At 37.3% G+C, this 20199-nt stretch overlaps 1 protein-coding gene across 1 annotated transcript in view; it reads left to right on the top strand.

The window, feature by feature from the left end:
• The window catches only part of CTSC (cathepsin C), a gene marked incomplete at its 5' end in the record, with an annotated part of 32819 nt that extends 13346 nt beyond the window's left edge, over nt 1-19473 (top strand). The window contains 5 exons of the mRNA XM_008584720.1: nt 4479-4645; nt 7474-7629; nt 11519-11634; nt 16720-16851; nt 18457-19473. Coding sequence (XP_008582942.1) covers nt 4479-4645; nt 7474-7629; nt 11519-11634; nt 16720-16851; nt 18457-18959 — 1074 coding nt within the window. The remainder of the gene's footprint in view (nt 1-4478; nt 4646-7473; nt 7630-11518; nt 11635-16719; nt 16852-18456) is intronic.
• Between the last annotated feature and the right edge of the window lie 726 nt (nt 19474-20199).

The following is a 20199-nucleotide window of genomic DNA, read 5'->3' as shown; positions in this document are numbered from 1 at the left end:
GGTTCCCCCCCCCCCCCCAGTGTCAAAAAATAGTTGAGTGAGAGATCCAGGATAAATAAGTTCCAAAATATCCCAGCCTGTTCTTTTTACATTTGGTCAATATGACTAGGTAGGTCTAATTGGATAGTTGATAAAATGAGTGGGAAACTGAAGAAGGGGGATTTTGAGAATGTTTGGCAACTTAATGGTAATTTTGAATCATAGTAGTTTTCTCAGCTTAAGTGCTAGGGTTTGGGGGTTCTTCAAATTTTATGAAATTATCTTTTGTTGCAATAGAAATTGGCATAAATGAGTGGAAACTTAAATTATCCCATCTGTGCAAGGCAGTCTTGAAAGACTGATGTTTATATAAATGAAAACCATTAGGGTAAAAAAAAAGTTGGCAACCTTTCAAGCTGGGTAGTGTGGCCAAAACTTCAAAATTGGTGTTAACATAAAAATGATATAGGAGGTATTTCACAGTAGCAGGAAAAATGACAAATACCCTGAGAACATTCAAATGAAGAAGATAATAGGGTACTGTGGGTGGTCCCCTCAAGTTAAGGTACTTGGCTTTTCAACTGGCAAATGCCTCTTTTCTACTCAGTGGTAGCTATCCTGTGTTTTGTGGCCCTGCCCTGCCTTTTATAGGATAATCTAGGTGCTAAAAAAGGCCAAATTATTTCAGATTGTGAAAACTACAGAATATATAAAATGAAACTTTAAAAAGGAAAATAATTTCATCAATTTAATGTATCAGAAATGGTACACAAATGGATAGCTTCATTAGTACATTTACAGGGTTTGAGTTATATCAACAAAAACAAAGTTGTAGTTTTTTAGGATTACTTTATGTATATAAATAAGGAGTATGTCTATATTAAGAATTACTTACCTGGTTTTATGAATATTGAATAAGAAAACCATGATGCAAGAATGTGCAATTAGGAAGCTTGAAGGAAACTTTGGAACTTCTGGGTCAATCTAAATTTACAGATAGGGAAACAGGTTTGAAGAGGAAAATTGGCATTTTAGGAGTAATATATGAATTAGAATATGGGTCTCTGGTATCTTGGCATCACAAAATATTTATTATAAACTTCCCAGTTTCTTGTGTCATCAAAATAGGACTTGGCATTTGTTCTTTCTCTTCTATTATTTGTTTATTCACTCATTCAATAACTAATTGCTTCATAGTACCAAACAGCTTTGTAGGTATGGAATAAACAAAAAGTCCTGTTCTCACAGTGCTTATGTTTTTGTGGGAAGAATAACCTCAAAGACTGAAGTGAAAATTAAATGAGGAAGCGTACATAAAACACAACCTATGAGATGGAATCCATTATCATCCCTATTTATAGATGAGGACCCCAGAAGCACAGAGAGGAGGAGTAACTTGCTCAGGATCTCAGGCTAGGAAGTGGTAAAGCTGGATTCTATCTAGGCAATATAAGCCTGAAGGTGATATCCTTTTCCTCCACCCTGCATCAAAAATCCATAGTAAGAGGAGTAAAAATCCATAGTAAGAGGAGTAAAAAGACTGAAATAGCCAAGGCAATATAGGTACCTAAACAGTGGGAAAATGATCATGAGGACTGCTAGAAGTTTAGGTGGCTCTTAAAGGGCCTTGGGCAATAGTTTGGACCTGACTCATGGGTTAATTAATCTTCTAAAACTTTTTTTTTTTTTTAAGAGGATACAATGGGTAAAGCAATGGCCTTTGTAACCTGTGAATGTGAATTTGAATTCTCTCCATTTAACTTTGCAGAGCAACCTTTTCTTCATTACTAGAATAATGCCTGTTATCCCAAGAGATTATGGTGAGCTTCAGATAATATAGGTGGAAGCCCTTTGGGTTTTAAGCCTTTGCTGTATAGTTTCTGAGTATACCTCTTCAGTGTTTCTAGTAATAGTTTACTTCTCCCGCTCTTTCTGAGAAGAATAAGTATATGAAAAAGTGGTTCATGATACTATGCTTGGTTCTAGGAGTCCTTGGTTATAAATTCTAGTTCAGTCACCTCTTTTAGGTCTCCTTTTTATCTCCTGACACTATATAATTTCTGCGTTCTCTTGAACCTCTAAGATTTATGAATAATCTGTATAATGTTTAGGAAGCAAGACATTTCTGCCATTGTAGCACAAAAGCAGCTACAGTATATAAACAAATGAGCATACTGTGCTCCAGTAAAACTACATTTATAGAAACAGGCAGCCTTCTCCAGCCTGTTTGCTCACCCCTTTCCTATAGAACTAATATTTATTGTAGAAAATGTTATATAACATTCCTCTGAGTTAATGTAATTTATTTAATTTCTATATTTGAGCATTTTTAGGGCATTCTTTTGTTCTTGTTTTTGTTTTAACTTTTGTTAGACTGAAATGAGTATCTTCTTATTTATGGCGTTATGTGCATGTGAGACCATTTTTATCAGGCAGATCTCAAGAACTCTTAAAACATTATCAAACTTCTTTCCAAAACAGCAGACGTGGGAGGGAGCATTGGCCTAGCTCCACCTGTCTTACCAGCATGTGGCAGAGGAAAAGAATATGATCAGGAGCCCGTGCCAAAGAGAGGCACATGCCAGAGTTCTAAGGGGTCTACCTGGCATCATATGAAGTTACCAATAGTAGACTGTTTTTGATCTACAGAAGCAAAAGCTTTATATAGTTCAATATAATAAAAATAAATTTTCTTATCCTTTTTGAACAACATATCCTCTAACATTGCAGCCCAAGAATGGCCTAGGCCCTTGTTTCAGTGTTCCTCCTGAGTTGGGGCTTTATCAGAGACTTGAGGAGTGCCGAGCTGAACTCATGCTAGTGAAGATATTCTTAGGCAGAGATATAGTGACAGACTTCAGAATATCATGAACCATCAAGATATAAGCATAAGTGCATGTGAGTCACCCACAGTAACTTGTCCTGTGCTATATAGCTTAGTAAAAGGTGAATCCCAGGATTTAAACCCAGCTCTTGTGGATTCTAAGGCTATACACTTTTAACTCTACCCCTAAACATGATTAAAATTTAGATAAAGTCAGATGCAATATGGTTATTTTACCTTTAAGTGTAGTTTCACCTGCACATTCCTCTAAACTAGGGTTCGGCAAACTGTAGGCCTGTTTTTATAAATAAAGTTGAATTGGAACGCAGCTTAGTTTATTCATTTATGTATGCCTTATGCACCTTTTATGTTGCAGTTGCAGAATTGAGTAGTTGTGACAGAGACCTTTTACCCCGCAGGCCCCAAATATTTACTTCCTGGCCCTTAAAGTTTGTCAACCTCTGCAAACAGGTAAAGTACCAACTGTTAGATTATATCAGGAGTCTGAAAATTGCAGCCCTTGAAGCCAACGTCAGTCTACAGCCTGTTTGTTTATGTTATTTTGGACTGTTTTTGTGCTACAGTGGCAGAGTTGAATAGTTGCAACAGACCTTAATGTCCTGCAAAGCCTAAAATATTTGCTGTCTAGCCTTTATAAGAAATGTTTACTAGTCCCTTCATTTGATGATGGAATCCCAGAAAGTTTATACCTCTGAGGGTGCTTTTTCTAGTTTCCTGATTTTACAAATAAGAGAAGTAAGCCTGGTAAGTCTTGCCCAAAGTTCTGTAAGTAGTTCATTCCATTAAATTAAGTCAAGAGCCTGTAATTGTCTGTGCTCAAGTCTCTCCTCATAGAAATTTAGCACAGCAGTTTTCCTTTCTATCTCACACACTTTAAGTTCTTATTCTGGATTAAGTGGTCCTCCGTCATGAGAAGATGTTGTAACATGAGGGTGGTTAGGCTCTGGGGCCTGAGCATCTGAATTTAAGTCCTGGATCTGTCACTTTATAGTTATTTTCTGGTGTTGTCATTGAAATAAGACAAAGGGCCATATTAGTGAAATAAAATGGAGAGAATATTTAGAAATCGGATTACTTTAGCCCTCTCATAATCAAGATATTCTAATAAATTGGGAGATTGACAAAAGAGGATTTGCTTAATTCTCATCATTTGTTCTTGTAGTTTCCTGATGTGGATCATCTCTGAGTGGAAAAGTATAGTCTCGTAGACTGAGGAGAACTCTGTTTTGGCCACTTAACAGGTCTGTTGCCTTAGATAGGAGCTCCTTATCCTCTGAGCTGAGCCTCTTCTTCATCCTTGGTAATATGGGGTTGTTTGGTCTGCTCCCTCATAGGCTTATTGTGAGGATGAAATGAAGTACTTTTGTAAAATGCCTCTAATGTGGCAGATGCTCTAAAAATGTTAGTTTATTTCAGTTTATTCCTAGCAGTGTTTTGTTATGCACATTTTGTTTGGTGGTCAATAATGCTAACCATAGAAAAGTTTTTCTTTTCTAGAATAATTCTCATAATATAACCTCTCAGGTTGTAGTTTTTGTTGTGCTTGGTAGAGGGTGAAAAGGGGTATCTTTACTGTGAATAAGAGCCAGAGGAAATGGACCTGAGAGTTGAACACAGATTTTTCTTAACCTTGCATTCTCTTTTTTGTTTGCAGTATAAACAGGAGGGCAGCAAGGTAACCAGTTATTGCAACGAGACGATGCCTGGGTGGGTACATGATGTGCTGGGCCGGAACTGGGCTTGTTTCACCGGAAGGAAGGTGGGGTCTGCCTCTGAGAATGTGAATGCGAACACAGTACACCTTGAGAATACCCAGGAAAAGTGAGTTGTCACAAGTGAAACATACATTTAGTTTTGTTTTACAGTATGTATGAATATGTGTGTATATTAATTCTTAGAAAATTTTATTTAAGTGATATAAAATTTGGCCTGGAAACATAAGCCATGGTATGTAAAACTTTACTGAAAAAAATATATTGGCTGATGTAATTAACAGAAGAAAGTATTTTTTTCAAAGCATTCCAAAAGTAATGCACCAATGATGGCTTTGACAAAATTCACATAAAGGATCACAGAATTGCAAATTACTAATAAAGAAAAATCATTTTATTGGTTGCTGTGTAATAACATGTTACATAATACTTGTAGATAATGTTTATGTTGTAACAAGGGTAGGTGATACTAATTTAACAAATTTTAAGCAAGACAAGAAGTAACTGAAATCAAAGTTCTTGGTATTTAAGCAGTATGTTAGTTTGCTAGAACTGCCATAACTTATTACTACAGACTGGGTGACTTAAATAACAGAGTCATTTTCACACAGTTTTGAGGGCTAGAAGTCTAAGATCAAGGTGTTTTCAGGTTTGGTTTCCTCTGAGCCATTCTCACTGGCTTGCAGATGGCTGTTTTATCACTGTGTCCTTAACATAGTCTTTTCTAACTGTCCTAATCTCTTCTTATAAGAGTGCCAGTCATATGGGATTAGGGCCTATGCATATAACCTCATTGTACCTTAATTACTTCTTTAAAGGCCCTGTCTCCAAATAGTCACATACCAAGGTACTGGGGTTTAGGACTTCAACATAAGAATTTTGGGAGGACACAATTCAGCCTATAACTTGCAGTTAATGTTTTTGTTAAATTAAGTCTGCTGTAAGTAACTATGAACTTCACAAACAAGAGATTTCAGACTTTATTAGTTTTGGAAGGAAAAAATGAACAAATATTATTACCTTTTCTGTTTCATGTAGTCATGAAAGCCAGTGCAAGTGTACATGAACAAGTCATCCAAAGCCAAGCAACACTGTCAGTGAATGACTGCAGCAGAGAGGTCAGGGAGATGAGTTCGAAGAGGAAGAAGTGCACTTGTCTGCTAAAGTGCTTACCAAGATCTGGGCTGGTTTATCTCCTTCACTTTGACATTATTTTTTAAATAGCTTTGTTTGGCCTGGTCCTTGAGCAGCCCAATTCCTACTAAGCTGTTCACTTTTGCCCTAGCATTTAGAATATACTGTGTATTATTATACTCCATTTGATATCTCAAACATGTAGTGAAGAAGTGCTCAGAATCTACATTTGCCTCACCTATAAAATGAGCATATGGGACTAAATTACCTTTGAAGTCACTTTCAGCTCTTAATGATTGGGTATCCCATAGCATGGGTGTTACAGTAAAGCAAGGGCAGTAGTAGGGCTCACTACAGCTTCACAAATACAGTCAATGAAACAGTGACTCTCCTTGGTGGAAAATATTTTAAAATATTTACTATTTAAAATTTTCTCTTGTGCCTAAAGAAACAATTAAACAACTATAGATTGTTTTTGTTGTTGTGTTAGTGTAGTCGGAAGTATTATAACAGGGAGTTTTATAATCTATTCAATAAAGGTACCTTTCTGGTTTCCCACTTTGCAACAAGTGGGAAGGAGCTTTGATAAAAACACTATATCAACGTGGTTGTACATTTTTCTTGTTATTGTCATTGCTCCCAGGTTTCTTGACTATACAAAAATACTCTTGCCACAAACATGGGAATTAAAAGAGAAAGAAAAATTCACAGTATGCCTAAAATATTACTCAGGTTAGGTATATATTGCTTTACATAACTGAATGTTCATGGTAGTCTTGGATAGTAAGTCACACTCAAAGCAAAGAATCTTTTTTAATAAGAATAATATGGTGAGTTCTATAATTCTTAGCACTTGGCACACAGGTATGATTAAATGTTTAAATTAAGTGAATAGTCAACTCACTTTCTTTGCTTTGTAAACATGCTCTTTGTGTGTTAGATTTATTTACATCTGTACCCAGACATTTGGCATAAGGTAAACCAATGCTTCTCAAATTGTAACGTTCTTGTGAATCAACTGGGGATCTTGCTGAAATGCAGATTCTGATTCAGATGGTCTGGACCTGAATTTCTAACACGCTCCCAGGTGCTGCTCTGGGTACTGGTTCAAGAACCAAATTTTGAGTAACAAGAATATAAACCAAACATCCATATGTACTTATAAGGCTTGTATGCTATCTATACATATATATATATATATATATGTATGTGTATATATGTATATATATAGCATATAGTTACTACTGTCCTCTTTTTTCTTACTATAGAGGTTATAAAGGTGCAGGAAACTGTAGTGGGTAGGGGAAAGGTGATGATCTCGTGCCATCATGAGATCACCATGATAACCATGAGATAACCATGGTGGGCAGATCAAGCATGTAATTATTATATATATATATATATATAGTATAAACTTTTCTTGTTTTCTTGTTTTTTAATTAATATAGTGTGAACACTCTTCCACATCACTAAATAATCTCCTAGACATTTTTACTGAATAAGCTACATAGTAAATGAAGTACCATTATTTATTTAATCAATCCCATATCTTAGAACATTTATTTAGGTTGTTTATAATATGTGACTAGTATAAAAGTGTTTCATCGAATATCCTTATATCTTAGTTGAATTCAACTTTTATTTTCAGAGTAGACATTACAGTTTCAGGCTATTAATATATATTGCCAATTTCCTTCCTGAAAAATTATATGACTTTCCACTTAGGCCTAGAGTATAAGTGCACCTCTTTTAATGGAATCTATTTACATCAGTAAAGAGTGTATCTGGAACTTTCATTGGCAGGTATTCTGATAGGCTCTATAAATATGACTACAACTTTGTGAAAGCTATCAATGCTATTCAGAATTCTTGGACTGCAACTACATACATGGAATATGGGACTCTAAGCCTGAAAGATATGATGAGGAGAAGTGGTGGCCACAGCCAGAGAATCCCAAGGTAATAAAGCACATCTCTTTATTGCTAATAAAAATATTGGTGATATGTCATCTTTCCTTCCGTCCCTACCTGGGTTGCTCACCGCTTTACTGGTCATCCTAGTCGAAGCTTGTTATGTTGTCTCTTTTTCATCCATCTCCCTCTCCTACTCATACATATTTTGTTGCTCTCCAAGTCTTACTTATAGAGTTTGCTTTCACAGTGGATGTCATTTCCCTTATTCCCTTCCCATTTTCTACTCTCTGGCTTAGGACTTTGTCATCTCTCTCCTGCACTGTGGATTAGCCACCTGCCTCCTTTGTCTTTGTTCCTGTTTCCTTGATCTCTTCCTGTCCCTGTTCTTATTCTTAGCCATTCTATGAAATAAAGTTCCTTATTTATCAATATACCTCTACTACCCTTAGACAGAGGTGGCATTTCCCATCTTTATCTTATATACACCATTTGTGTTTTGGGAAATTATGTGATGATACTTTAAATTTGTTTAGTTAGGAACTTGGGCAGGTTTCTTATATCTCTCCAAAACTATAGCTGGATCTAGCAAGGAGTATGTAGTCCCTTAACAGTTGCTAAATGGCCCAGGAAATTCCTGTGATGCCATAGGGAACCAATAGGGAGCTAATGGGAGTCGATAAATCATGTAGGTATATTATTTTCCCTTAGTACATTGAAGCATTCTGCAATTCTCAGAGTACAGTGGTTAATTCCCTAATATCTATAGAGTCCATGGTTCAAATTTTTATTATTTAGGCAGGCCACTAATTGACTAATTACTCAACTAACTAAAATGCATCACTGACTTTTTCATCTGCAGACTAATAATTCTAATGCTGTGGCGTTTTTCAACTGTGAGACTGTATGGAGTTTTTTTTTCCTGTTCAACTGATAGCATTCTCTCAGAGTTCTGCCCTTTTCTCAAAAGAATTTTTTATAGGACCTCAAAATGTATTCTAGAGAATTTCTTGTCCATGAGATGCTCTAGTTATTTAAAATTGGGAAAAGAAGTATATCTTATAACTTTTCAGATTTACTGACGTGGTGTCCTTATGTGTCTATGTGGCATAGGAAATCGAGACCCGTTCAACAACAAAAATCCCGAAGAGTGTCCAGGGGAGGAGTGTGGTGTTAGCATTTGATCCTAGGGAGACTGTGGCTTCTGCCTGAAAGATTTGAGCCTCAGATTCCACTGCTTTAAATGTGTCATGTGCTATGTTTCTGAGGAATTCTATTGTGCTTCTCCCTCCAGCCAACTGCTGCTGTTTTAAAGAAGGGCTAGCTTTTGGAAGGGCTGTTTTTATGACTAAAGCTCCATGGAAGGTTTAAGATAAGGAGATGGAATTGAGTGAAGCAGTAAATATTGAAGCTGATAATATAGACTGGCTGCCTGGTTTTCAGTAGCATTTTTGTGTACAAATTAGTTCCATTGTAAGAATCCAATGACATGATAGAAACTCTCAGATTCTTAACGTGCGGCTTAGGAAGACTGAAACTGGTGAAATTATAGACAAAAGTTGTTGTTTATGAGCATCTCTCTGAGTCCAGAATTTTCACCAGGTTCTTTAAGAATCTGGGCCCAGAAGATTGAGCCAGTAATGCATAGTGTACTTAAAATGTTTGTACATCTCACTTCTTCCTCCCCCAAACTCCTGTTTGTCACTCTTCATTTTCACACCATTGAGCCTTCTTCTCACATTGTTTTGTTCTGTGTGTGTGCATTGATGGGTAAATACTCTGTCTTAGAGGATGGGAGGAATAAGGAAGCTCACATTTAGATGCCTGTTTTGTGCCTCCTGATGACAAAGGTGATAATGATGGTGGTTATCATCATAATAGCTGCTGTTTATTAAGGACTTACGATAGACAGGCACTGTTCTTACCACTTGTTAACCATTATTACATTGAATTTTCACAACAGCCTTTGAGGTAGTTATGATTAGATTATACCCATTTTAATAGGAGTAAATTGTAGTTTTGTGACGTCACGCTCTTCGCTGAATATCATGCAGCTAGTAAGTGGTGAAGCCATTTATAGTAGGTTATTATGACTCTGAGATATATGCCCTGAATTAAATTATGTTGCCAAACTTAAATTTCTCTTTTATCCTATATATTACTTAGTATATTTTTAGGTATAGTTGCTGATTGATTGACATTTTTGTTCTCTCAATGTGAAATCACAGAAACTATTTCTATTTCAAATTTATTTGTACCCTAGTTTTATAAAATCTCAGAAGAAATGTTCAAGGTTTGTTATTTCCCCCACCCTATATTTAAAAATATCCATGGTGCATATCTTTTTATGTGCCTTGGTTATTCCATGGGCATTATCTAAGTTGTGTGTTTTACAGTATTACTATAGCATTTTTGTATGTGCTGTAGTAATTTTTGTATGTTTCATGTCTCTTAACATTGTCTTCCACATAGTCAAAGACTATCTCATGTTCATCTCTATATCATATGGATCTTCAACTAATGTTCCTGGCTTAGGACACATTTTAGTGAACAATTAGTTGACATTTCTGTATAGGTTGTGCTGTCTATTCTATACTTTTGTTAAGGTTATGATTGCTACTTTTCAGTGAATTGGTTTTTTTGTTTGTTTTTTGTTTTTTCCCTCTTCTGTTTGTTTTCATCTCACTTCCATTTTATCATAGTATAAACCTGTGTCATCTCTAAGAGAAGTGTGTGAGAGAAGGAAGCACTTGAATAGGTACAGAAAGCATGAAGTAGTCTGGAAAAAATCTTTACCAATGACTAAACTGGGACCTGGTAAAAAACCAGCCTGGTAACCACTGAAAAGATAGAAAAGTGTGAAGCAGAATAAGAAATTCAAATAGGTGACAGTAATAGAAAAGTAAATATTATCATAGTGTAACAATAGAGCCCTAACAAAGAGTTGAAGGAGCATAGAAAGGAAGTAAGTTTTTGTTGGGGGCTGGTGGGTGGAGGCTACTCTACGAGCAGTTCTTAAAATTAGAAGTTAGAGAAAAACTCTTAAGAGGAGTTTTACATGGTGAGCAACAGGCATTTCAGATAAAAGGAACAGCATCATGAAGACATGGAACACTGAAGGCATTTGGCAGGCTTGGGGAAACTCCAAGTAGTCTGGTGTGTCCAGGGCTAAAGTGTTGTGTGTGTGTGTGTGTGTGTGTGTTTTAATACAGAAAAGCTTCTTGAACAGTTTTTCATTTCCAGAAAATGTCTATTCATTTATAGGCCCAGGCAACTGTCCTTTGTGTATATTACTTTTCAGTTATATCATACAATGATGAAATGGTTGTATCTATTGTTTATAGAGCTAGTCTGTCTACTTTATATTTAGACCTTTTTTTTCTTTGCCAAGTTCTTTTACAACCACCCCACTACCAATATCACCATTTCCTGACTCAAACATCAGCAATTCTTCTGTTTTCTCTTGCCCTTTGTATGCCATCTTCAACTTCTCATAACTCCTTTTTTGGTCAAAATCTGTCAAAAGTGATTAGGATAATGCAGCTATTTAGGCATACTAAAAATAGGCTGGCTTGGTTAGCTCAGCTGGTTAAAGTGCAGCCTTGTAATACCAAAGTTAAGGGTTTGGGTCCCTGTGCTGGCCAACTGCCAAAAATAAGTAAATAAATAAATAATAATAGTATCATAGTGGTACATAAAACCAGTGTCATTTCACAAGAGAAAATGACTAGATCCTGAAATGAAATGAAACTTAGTTGTGTAATTGACACATTTTGCAATAGACAAGAAACACTTATGGGACAAGTGTTTTTGGATCTGAATATAAATCCTAGTTAGCCTGGCAGTTGAAATCTTGAAACTGAAGGTTAGGAAATCATCTTCAGAGGAAGGACTATATGTTGGACTTTATGTTGACAAATGTGTATTTTCATCCCAGGCCCAATCCTGCACCACTGACTGCTGAAATCCAGAAAAAGGTTTCAAATTTGCCAGCATCCTGGGACTGGAGAAATGTTCATGGTATCAATTTTGTTAGCCCTGTTCGAAACCAAGGTAAAAAAAAAAAAAATCTGTTTTTCATTCATTTATTCTGAACTATTTACTGAACATTTATTATGCACCGGCTCTGGGATGGATTTTGGGAATACAGAGATAGAATACGCATCATCCAGTTTAGTTAAAGGAATAGAAAATATGTGGCCTATGAATTCTCACTCCTTCCTTTTGTATCCATGACAGAATTTGGGAATAGATAATCATTCCAACTGAACTTAGCATTTTTTCAGTATCTTTATCAATATATGTTCCAGGTAATTAGTGGCAATCAGTGATATATCAGACAAACCTATTTGCCTTCCTAGTAGGAGAGACTCCTATAGAAACAAAAAATTGTGTACAATTAAAATTGGTCTTGTTTCTGTAAGCTGTTTGCTGGAATCCTTCTTTGCTACCTGTCCTCTCATTCTCCTCATTATTTAGTCATTTTTTTGAGTTGCGTGAGGACTTTTTAATTCAATGTACATCAGAATATAATACGTGATAGTAAGTATTAACACAGATTTCTGATTGGTGGCCTGGGGGAACAGCCCAGGTTACCCAAAAGTATCACTATAATTGCATTTTGCCAGTTATTTTCAGAAATTTGATACAGTATTTGGTACAGTTAAAAACATTTTCTCTATCCACACTTGATAGCTAATTATCTTGTTATCTGACGTTTAAGCCAACAATGACATGAAGAATCAGTTAGGCAGTGCTTAAGTTCATTACTTCTAAGCTCATTTTGAAGATAATAGTACACATGACTGATTTGTTATTCTGGTTAGTGTTTCCTGGGAGTATTATAAATTTATAATACCCAAAGAAAAACTGTTCTTCTCTTTGCCTCAAAATTTAGTGACAGTCAGTCTCTCCCACATCTCAACATTCGCCATCTGCCCTTCAAACTCCATCCTCATTGGATACTTGCAGGGTTCTGACTGCAGAGATCTCTCTGAGCCCTCTTACAGCAGCCAGTCAGCAAGATTCTTGTCTTTCATCTGACACCACGGGTCTCATCTCTTTGCCTTTCTAACAGTTATTCTGGGACTCTTCAGCTCTAGAAACAGTGTAGGTCCTGAAGTCCTTCTCTACTTCCTCAATTTCTTAGGGAGGGCTTCTTTTGAGAGGGAGGACTGGAAATGAGAGAAACTTGAAGGTAATAGAGAAATGAATGGAAACTGAAATTAAACGGTTAATGTTAAGGGAAGATTAAAATTTGCCCTATCAACAAACAGATCTTCTATGCCTATTTGAGAGGATTAGGTAAATAATGTGTGTCATGTGTTGACTTGATTGTTGAGGGCCTGGCTCACGATTACCACTCCATAATGTAAGCTATTAATATTATATTGCTGCTTCTGTTATTGTTTATAGAGCATCTAATATGTGTTAGGATGTTTTAATGGCAAGAAGATATAAAGATGAATATGACAGAGTCCTTGTCCTAGATAATTTTAGCAAGACATGCAAGTAAAACAAAGTGCAATATGATAACTGCTTTAATAAAGTGTTTTTAAAACGCAATGGGAGCATAGAGAAAGTAGAAAGAAAAGTTTATATCCACTCCCTTCCCAAAAGATATTGAAGAGTGGTAGAAGGTATCAATTCAGGAGAAAGGTTAGAATTTCTAAACCTGAATTCTTTGACTTTTTTTTTTTGTAGCTTTGTAAAAGCTCTTATTGTCTCCAATGTTCCCAATCCTTTGAGTGTTACAAATATGATTTGTATAGGCAAATGGCAATTTTAAAACAGAGGACTTTGATGGATTAGTTGCTCTTGAATTTATCCCTTATCTGTAGCATCTTGTCAGGTTCTTGAGAAAATACTGTACTTAGAGGTTCCTCTTTTGACTTCCTTTTGGTTTTTTGTGCTGTAGGTTGGGAAAAAACGAATTCTTTTTTCTTCCTGCTAATTGGGCTACTTGGAAATTTCCACTAACTTTAATAGTACCAGTGTGCTATATAACAGAGAATTCAGAATTAGCCACAGTTAAGGGAATTCACAACTTTTTTCTTTCAGAGAGCAAATCAAGATTGAAGAAAAAAGAAATATTAGGAGGACAAATGAGGTTTTACCTTTACCCTTGCAAACAGCTTTAAGAGCAAGCCCAATGGCTAGATGTACTGTGAGGTATGAGAGGGAAGAGAAGCTAGGAAACAGGGTGAGATGACTTTCTTTGTCCTTCTCCCAGTTATGCTGTCTTTGTTTATTATTTTATCTTCGAGAGGAGAGTGTCTCCATGGGTCACAGTAATCAGGAAATGCAGGGTGTTTTCCTAATGTTTAAAATTGAGTCTATTTAAGTCTTGGTTCTAAATATTGTTTATACTATTAGAGCAGGAAGTTAGGAACCTTAAACTTTCTGCTCCACTCGATCCATTTTATGCACAAAATGAAAAGAAATGCCAAAAAGGTCATGTGTCTTTCCCGGGGTCACTCGGTAAATGAGTAGCAAAGCAAGAGAGGAGAGAAAATAAGACCCGACTCTTTCCTGCTGGCTCAGTGTGTATTCTACTGTTGGAAGGTGCAGCTGAGCATAGTTACACCGCATGAAAAAATCACATTATCTACTTAAGATTGTGGAAATTTGATTACTGCGGAGCTCCAGCTGGGCCAGATTCACTTCTTATTCTTTATTGAACTGTAGTCTTCTTAAGGGATAATCGTTCTTTTAGAATCTAGACTGGCCTTGCTTTTTAAAATTAGGCATTAATTACTTTGGCAGCTAGCACACTCTTCTGGGAAAGTCAGGGTCTCGAGGAAGGTTATCTTCTTTCCTCATTCCTGTGATTGCTCTGTAAACAGAGCACACTCTTAGCCCTTGAATGTACTTGGGGCCTGTCACTCTGTTATTCTTGATGGTCAGATACTGAGGGTTTATTGGTTAATACTGAGAGACATTATTTTCATGGCCACTGTTGGCCAAGAAAGCTAGATGGCCAAAGGGGGACCCTTTCTAAGACCTTGGTGTCTCATGAATGGAATACTGGCTTTAGCTGTTTACACACTCATCTTGTTCTTTGACATTTAATCATTTAAACTATTTGACCTCTCTGGTCCTAAGGATAGTATTATTTGATGGTTTTAAAAACAAAAGGTATAAGTTAATTTTGTTCTATTTAGTACAACATGACAGGGAAAGATAATGTGAAAATTCTTTAAAGTGGATATAAAACTATAAACTGACACTAATCCGGTGTTCAGAGACACTATGGCACTAACCTCTGACATCTCTAAGTTGTGCAACCTTGGGCAGGTCATAGCTTCTTCCCGAGCCTTGGCTGCACATTATCAAGTGAGTGGGTTGTACACTGGATGAATTCCAAGGCCCTCTCCCAAGTGTTTCTCTTCTAATCTTCGTAATTTAGATGATCCCTCAGCAGCAAAAGTAGTATATGATATGGCTAAATCTGAGGTTTTTAGGGGAAGAATTTTGGGGAATATCAGAAATGGTAGTAGTTAAGAGGAAGTGGGACTCTAATAGACTCTAGCACCAGGACCTTGTTGAACTATTTAAGAGGAGGCTCACATTAAAATCTAAGGTTCTGCCTCCCCTATACCTTAGAAACAAGTAAAAGTTGACTGTTTCCACTGAATTCACTTTTTTTCCTGGATGTAAATATGTATACAATTGTTCATTGCTTGATTCATTCTTTCTATAAACATGCATTGAGTTCCTTCACTGTGTCAGTCACCAAGATGAAGAAACCTGTCGTGGGAACACTCAAGGAAATTCACTGTTTGAGGAAAATAATATAAGTATTTCAAACAGAGTTTAGGATGTTGGAGACTGAGCATGTAGTGTATCTCCATGTAGAGTCTGTATCAGTAGCAGAGGTGAAAGAGCCTATATAATAAGAGATAGTAAAATTATGCTCATTTCTTTCTAGAATTACAAGTAGAAGTCCCAGTTTTGTTGTGTACAAACTTTATCTTTTTATATGTATTTTTTTACCCATGCATTTTGAAGAAACATATAGAAAAATAGTATTGTGCATATAAATTACCTCATAATACAGCATTTTTCTTTTCTTGAAGTAGCAGCTATTTTCCTAGCAGATGCTTCTTAAATAAGTTTATCCAGGTATTAAATAAAGTGTTTTTCTTTTTTCCTCTTTCCTCACTCTCGTTCAGCTACTTTTCATCTTCCTCTGACCCATGTCTTCATGTCCTCATTGCCTGCCTTAAATACCATATCCTTCATTATAACCTCTCTTGTACCTTCCTTGGGCTTTGTTGTATCTTGTCTACTTAACCCAGGTTAAATCCTACTGTCCGCAACATATCAACACCTGAGCCATTCTTAGTGTTAGTTCCAAACCCAACATGCTTTGGAAAATGCCGCTTGTCTTAGTCTGTTCAGGTTGCTATAACAGAATACCACAGACTGGGTGGCTTATATACAAAAGAAATTTATTTCTCGGAGTTCTAGAGGGTGGGAAGTACAGGAAGAGCAAGGCACTAGCAGATTTGGTGTCTGGTGAAGGCCTGCCTCCTGGCTCATAGATGCCTCTTTTTGCTGTAACTTCCCATAGTGGGAAGGATGAGAGATTTCTGAGGACCCTCTGGGGCCTCTTTTATAAGGGCACTGATCTCATCCATGAAGGCTCTGTCCTTATGATGTATTACTTTCTAAAGGCTCCAACACCTAGTACCATCACCTTGGGAGCTTGGATTTCAATATGAATTTTGGGGGGACATAAACATTCATTCCTTCACATTAGAGATATTTAAAAGCTCATCTAATGTTTCCCTCCGCAGTTTTATCTCAACCTGATGGATCAGAATGTTGTAGACATAAATCCTTTCTTCATTATCAAGGTTACTATCAAATGCTTCTCAGAAGTTTGATGTTTTTTTAGCTTCTAACATATTCATAGGGAAAGCCCCATATGGTATCATTTGAGTTTTGATGAAAAAGGGTGAAATGTTTGTAAGCTCAAGAATGTCTGTTGATTAAATCTTCTATTTGTACTTATTCTTATGAACAACATTCATATAAATATATTAATGTATCTCATCCACTCAGGTTTTTGTATGATTCTTTGTGAAACTTCAGAAGTCTTTTGGATTATGTACTTTTCTTTTCTATCTCCAGAGTCTTGTGGAAGCTGCTACTCATTTGCTTCTGTGGGTATGCTAGAAGCAAGAATCCGTATACTAACCAACAATTCTCAGACCCCAATCTTGAGTCCTCAGGAGGTTGTGTCTTGCAGCCAGTATGCTCAAGGTAAGTGTTGTATTTCAGGCACTGTTATGAGCTATTTATCTCTGTGTAGTAGATCATTGCTGGCAAAGGCCAAAGGATGGAGACAGCACAGTGTCTGTAGTGAGAAACCCTGGGTGCAGGTCTGGCCCTGTTACTTATTAATAGATGGCGTTTCATGGAATTCACTGCACCATCCAGCAAAATGTCAATAGTTACTACACATTAAGTGAGCACTGCCTTTTAAAGACATGCATTACCCAACAATGCTCAAAACTCTAACAGTAGGTATAGCCCCTATTTATAGGTGGGGAATGGGCACAAAGAAGTTTTATAATATTTTGAAGGTTACACTGCTTTTAAGTGTTAGCATTTCAGTTTCAACCACGGTCCCACTCCAAAACCCAGTTCCTCCGGGAGAATTTAAAAATTCTGTACTTAGGCTTTCAGAACAGGCTATAAGTGATGTAAAAAGCTCAGCTGCAGTTGATTCAGGGAGAAATGTTACCATTTTAAAGTTTTCCGTCAGCTCTAGATATGGCTGCTGGAAAGCTTTCCAGTTGACCAGTGAAAGTGCTGGCAAATGATCGTTTGTCAGTGAGCCTTTTATTCTTTCTGAGATACTTATTAATCACTGTACAGTTTACTGAGGGAAATAGAAATTAATTACGATGATGAAAAAACAATGAAGAAAAAGTACAGGGTGATGATGTGTATAATAGGGCCAGGACTGCAGAAGGGAGATGGGGGAAGACGTGTTGGAGGAGGTTGGCAGGGAAGTCTCACTTGAGGAAGAGCCGAGGTGTGGTGTCTGGCTATTTAGCAATGATGATGATCTCTCACTTTTATTGTTTTTACATGCAGTGACTAATTTAATGCTGTGAGGAAGGTACTGTTACCACCTGTATTTTAAAGATAAATAAACAGAGGCACAGAAAAGTTAAGTTCTTCACACAGCTTTAGATTTGAACCTACAACTTCAGAGCCTCCTCACTTAACCACTGTGCCATAGCTTACTTTCCATACTAAGGGCTACATAAGTATTCCACTAGGTGGGAGTGAGAGGATAGTTAGCTAGATAGAAAATAGATGAATGAATGATGTGACATTTAATCTAAGAACAACTTCCAGGGGTAATATATAAAGAATAACAGAGCAGAGAAGGAAAAATAGGAAATGATACAACTCAGACAGAGAGTCCCTACCCTCAGAAATATTTGATGAGCAAATCATCTGTTCCCATTAAACAGCAAAGCTCTCACTTCCCAAAACATTTCTCAAACCACCCGATCCAGACAACGTAATAACTTCGTATAGCATACATTATACGAAGTTATACGACACTGGAGAGTGTGCCGCTTGGGAGCGCAGCGGCGCTCCCGCCGAGGGTTCGGATCCCATGTGGTGACCGGTTCCCGTTCACTGGCTGAGCGCGGTGCGGGCGCAACACCGAGGGTTGCGATCCCGTTGCCAGTCCCCGGTACGGGCGCGGCACCGAGGGTTGCGATCCTGTTACCGGTCAGTAAAAAAAAGACAAAAAGGAAAAAAAAAAAAATAGGAAATGGGACAATTTCTCCTGTGCCCTTTTCTAATAAAGGGGTAATGACCCTGTGTGTTATTCATCCTCAGGCTGTGATGGTGGTTTCCCATTCCTCATCGCAGGGAAGTATGCCCAAGATTTTGGGCTGGTGGAAGAGGCCTGCTTCCCTTATACAGGCACTGATTCTCCATGCAAGATGAAGAAAGACTGCTTTCGTTACTACTCCTCCGATTACTACTATGTGGGAGGTTTCTATGGGGGCTGCAATGAAGCCCTGATGAAGCTTGAGCTGGTCCATCATGGGCCCATGTCGGTTGCATTTGAGGTCTATAGTGACTTTCTCCACTACCGCAAGGGCATCTACCACCACACTGGTCTGAGAGACCCTTTCAACCCCTTTGAGCTGACTAATCACGCTGTTCTGCTTGTGGGCTATGGCACTGACCCAGCTTCTGGGATGGATTACTGGATTGTTAAAAACAGCTGGGGCCCTAGCTGGGGTGAGAATGGCTACTTCCGGATCCGCAGAGGAACCGATGAGTGTGCAATCGAGAGCATAGCAATGGCAGCCACACCGATTCCTAAATTGTAGAGTACACCTCCTAGGATTTTATACTGATCATCATCGTTCGTAATAGGTGATTGATATATTCACAGACTTGAGATATACAGCAGCAATTTCAGAAGCTTACAGATAGATTCCTATGAAGATTTTTGCCTCTAAAATTAAAACTGCCCTTAATTGTAATATACTTTCCCATCGACCCCTGACCTACTTTTTTTGAAGTACTCAGATAAATGAGATTCTTACAGGTGATGGTGAGCTGTGAAGTAATGGATTTTGCTTAATTGTAATTCAAGCAGATGTTATATTTTTAATATGAAATATTAAAACATTAAAATATGTGAAGAAAGGTTTATTTTTAAGTTGTATGAATGAATCACAAGAAAATATGGCAATGATTAAATTTTTTAATAAATTTTTAAAATAAATTTTCAGGTGATATGTATTTTAGAATTTATGTGTGCTTCAGAGAATTTTTACCATTTAGCCCTTTGGTTAGATATCACTTACCTCGCCCATGTAAGTATTTCATTAAGAAGGAAAAGCGTTTGAAGTTTTCATTAAAACTTGGATATTGGTTAAACTATATGAGGTATATCTTGCATTTGGGAGTATTGGCTAGCCTTCATTATGTGAGCACTAATAGCTTAACGAGTGGAAGATTAGCACTTTAGATTTGGATAGATCTTTGGGACCTCCCAGGGCTATTTCACAGTGGTGTAAAACCTCTGTGCTGAGTAAACAGATGACATCTATTAGAAATGATGTGAAAGGGGAATTAGGCAGTCACATCTCTAAAATATAAACAAGAACCATAAGCCTTTTGGAGCTGGAAGGGACCATAGAGATAATGTAACCTAAACTCTGTACAGTAGAGTGAAGCTTCGAAGGAGGGCAAGTGACTCGACGAAGGTCACACAGGTGGTAAGTGATGGAGTCATGATTAGAACCAGATCTTCTAAATTCCATTCTCTTTGAGCACCTTAGAGCACTGAATCTCAGCACTTTCCATCAGAATAACCGTAGTCATCACGGATACTAGCTGCATACTTGGAAATTTCACCTTGCCACTTTGCCTCTCAGAGCTTTGTCTTAAACCCGTGCATTTTTTTGCATTACGATTCACTACAATGACGTTTTTACTCTCCTTGAAGTGGCACTCCAGGAGTATGCACCATGTCTAACTTGGCTTCTTGAGCCTCCTGGCATGCTACCACATCCCTTTGACCTTTTCACCACATGGACACAGAAGCACACACTCTGAATG

The sequence above is a fragment of the Galeopterus variegatus genome, unplaced genomic scaffold, assembly GCF_000696425.1.
Source record: "Galeopterus variegatus unplaced genomic scaffold, G_variegatus-3.0.2 Scaffold3346, whole genome shotgun sequence".
NCBI lineage: Eukaryota > Metazoa > Chordata > Mammalia > Dermoptera > Cynocephalidae > Galeopterus > Galeopterus variegatus.
The sequence above is the reverse complement of the archived record's forward strand: the minus strand, read 5'-3'. Positions and strand labels throughout refer to the sequence as shown.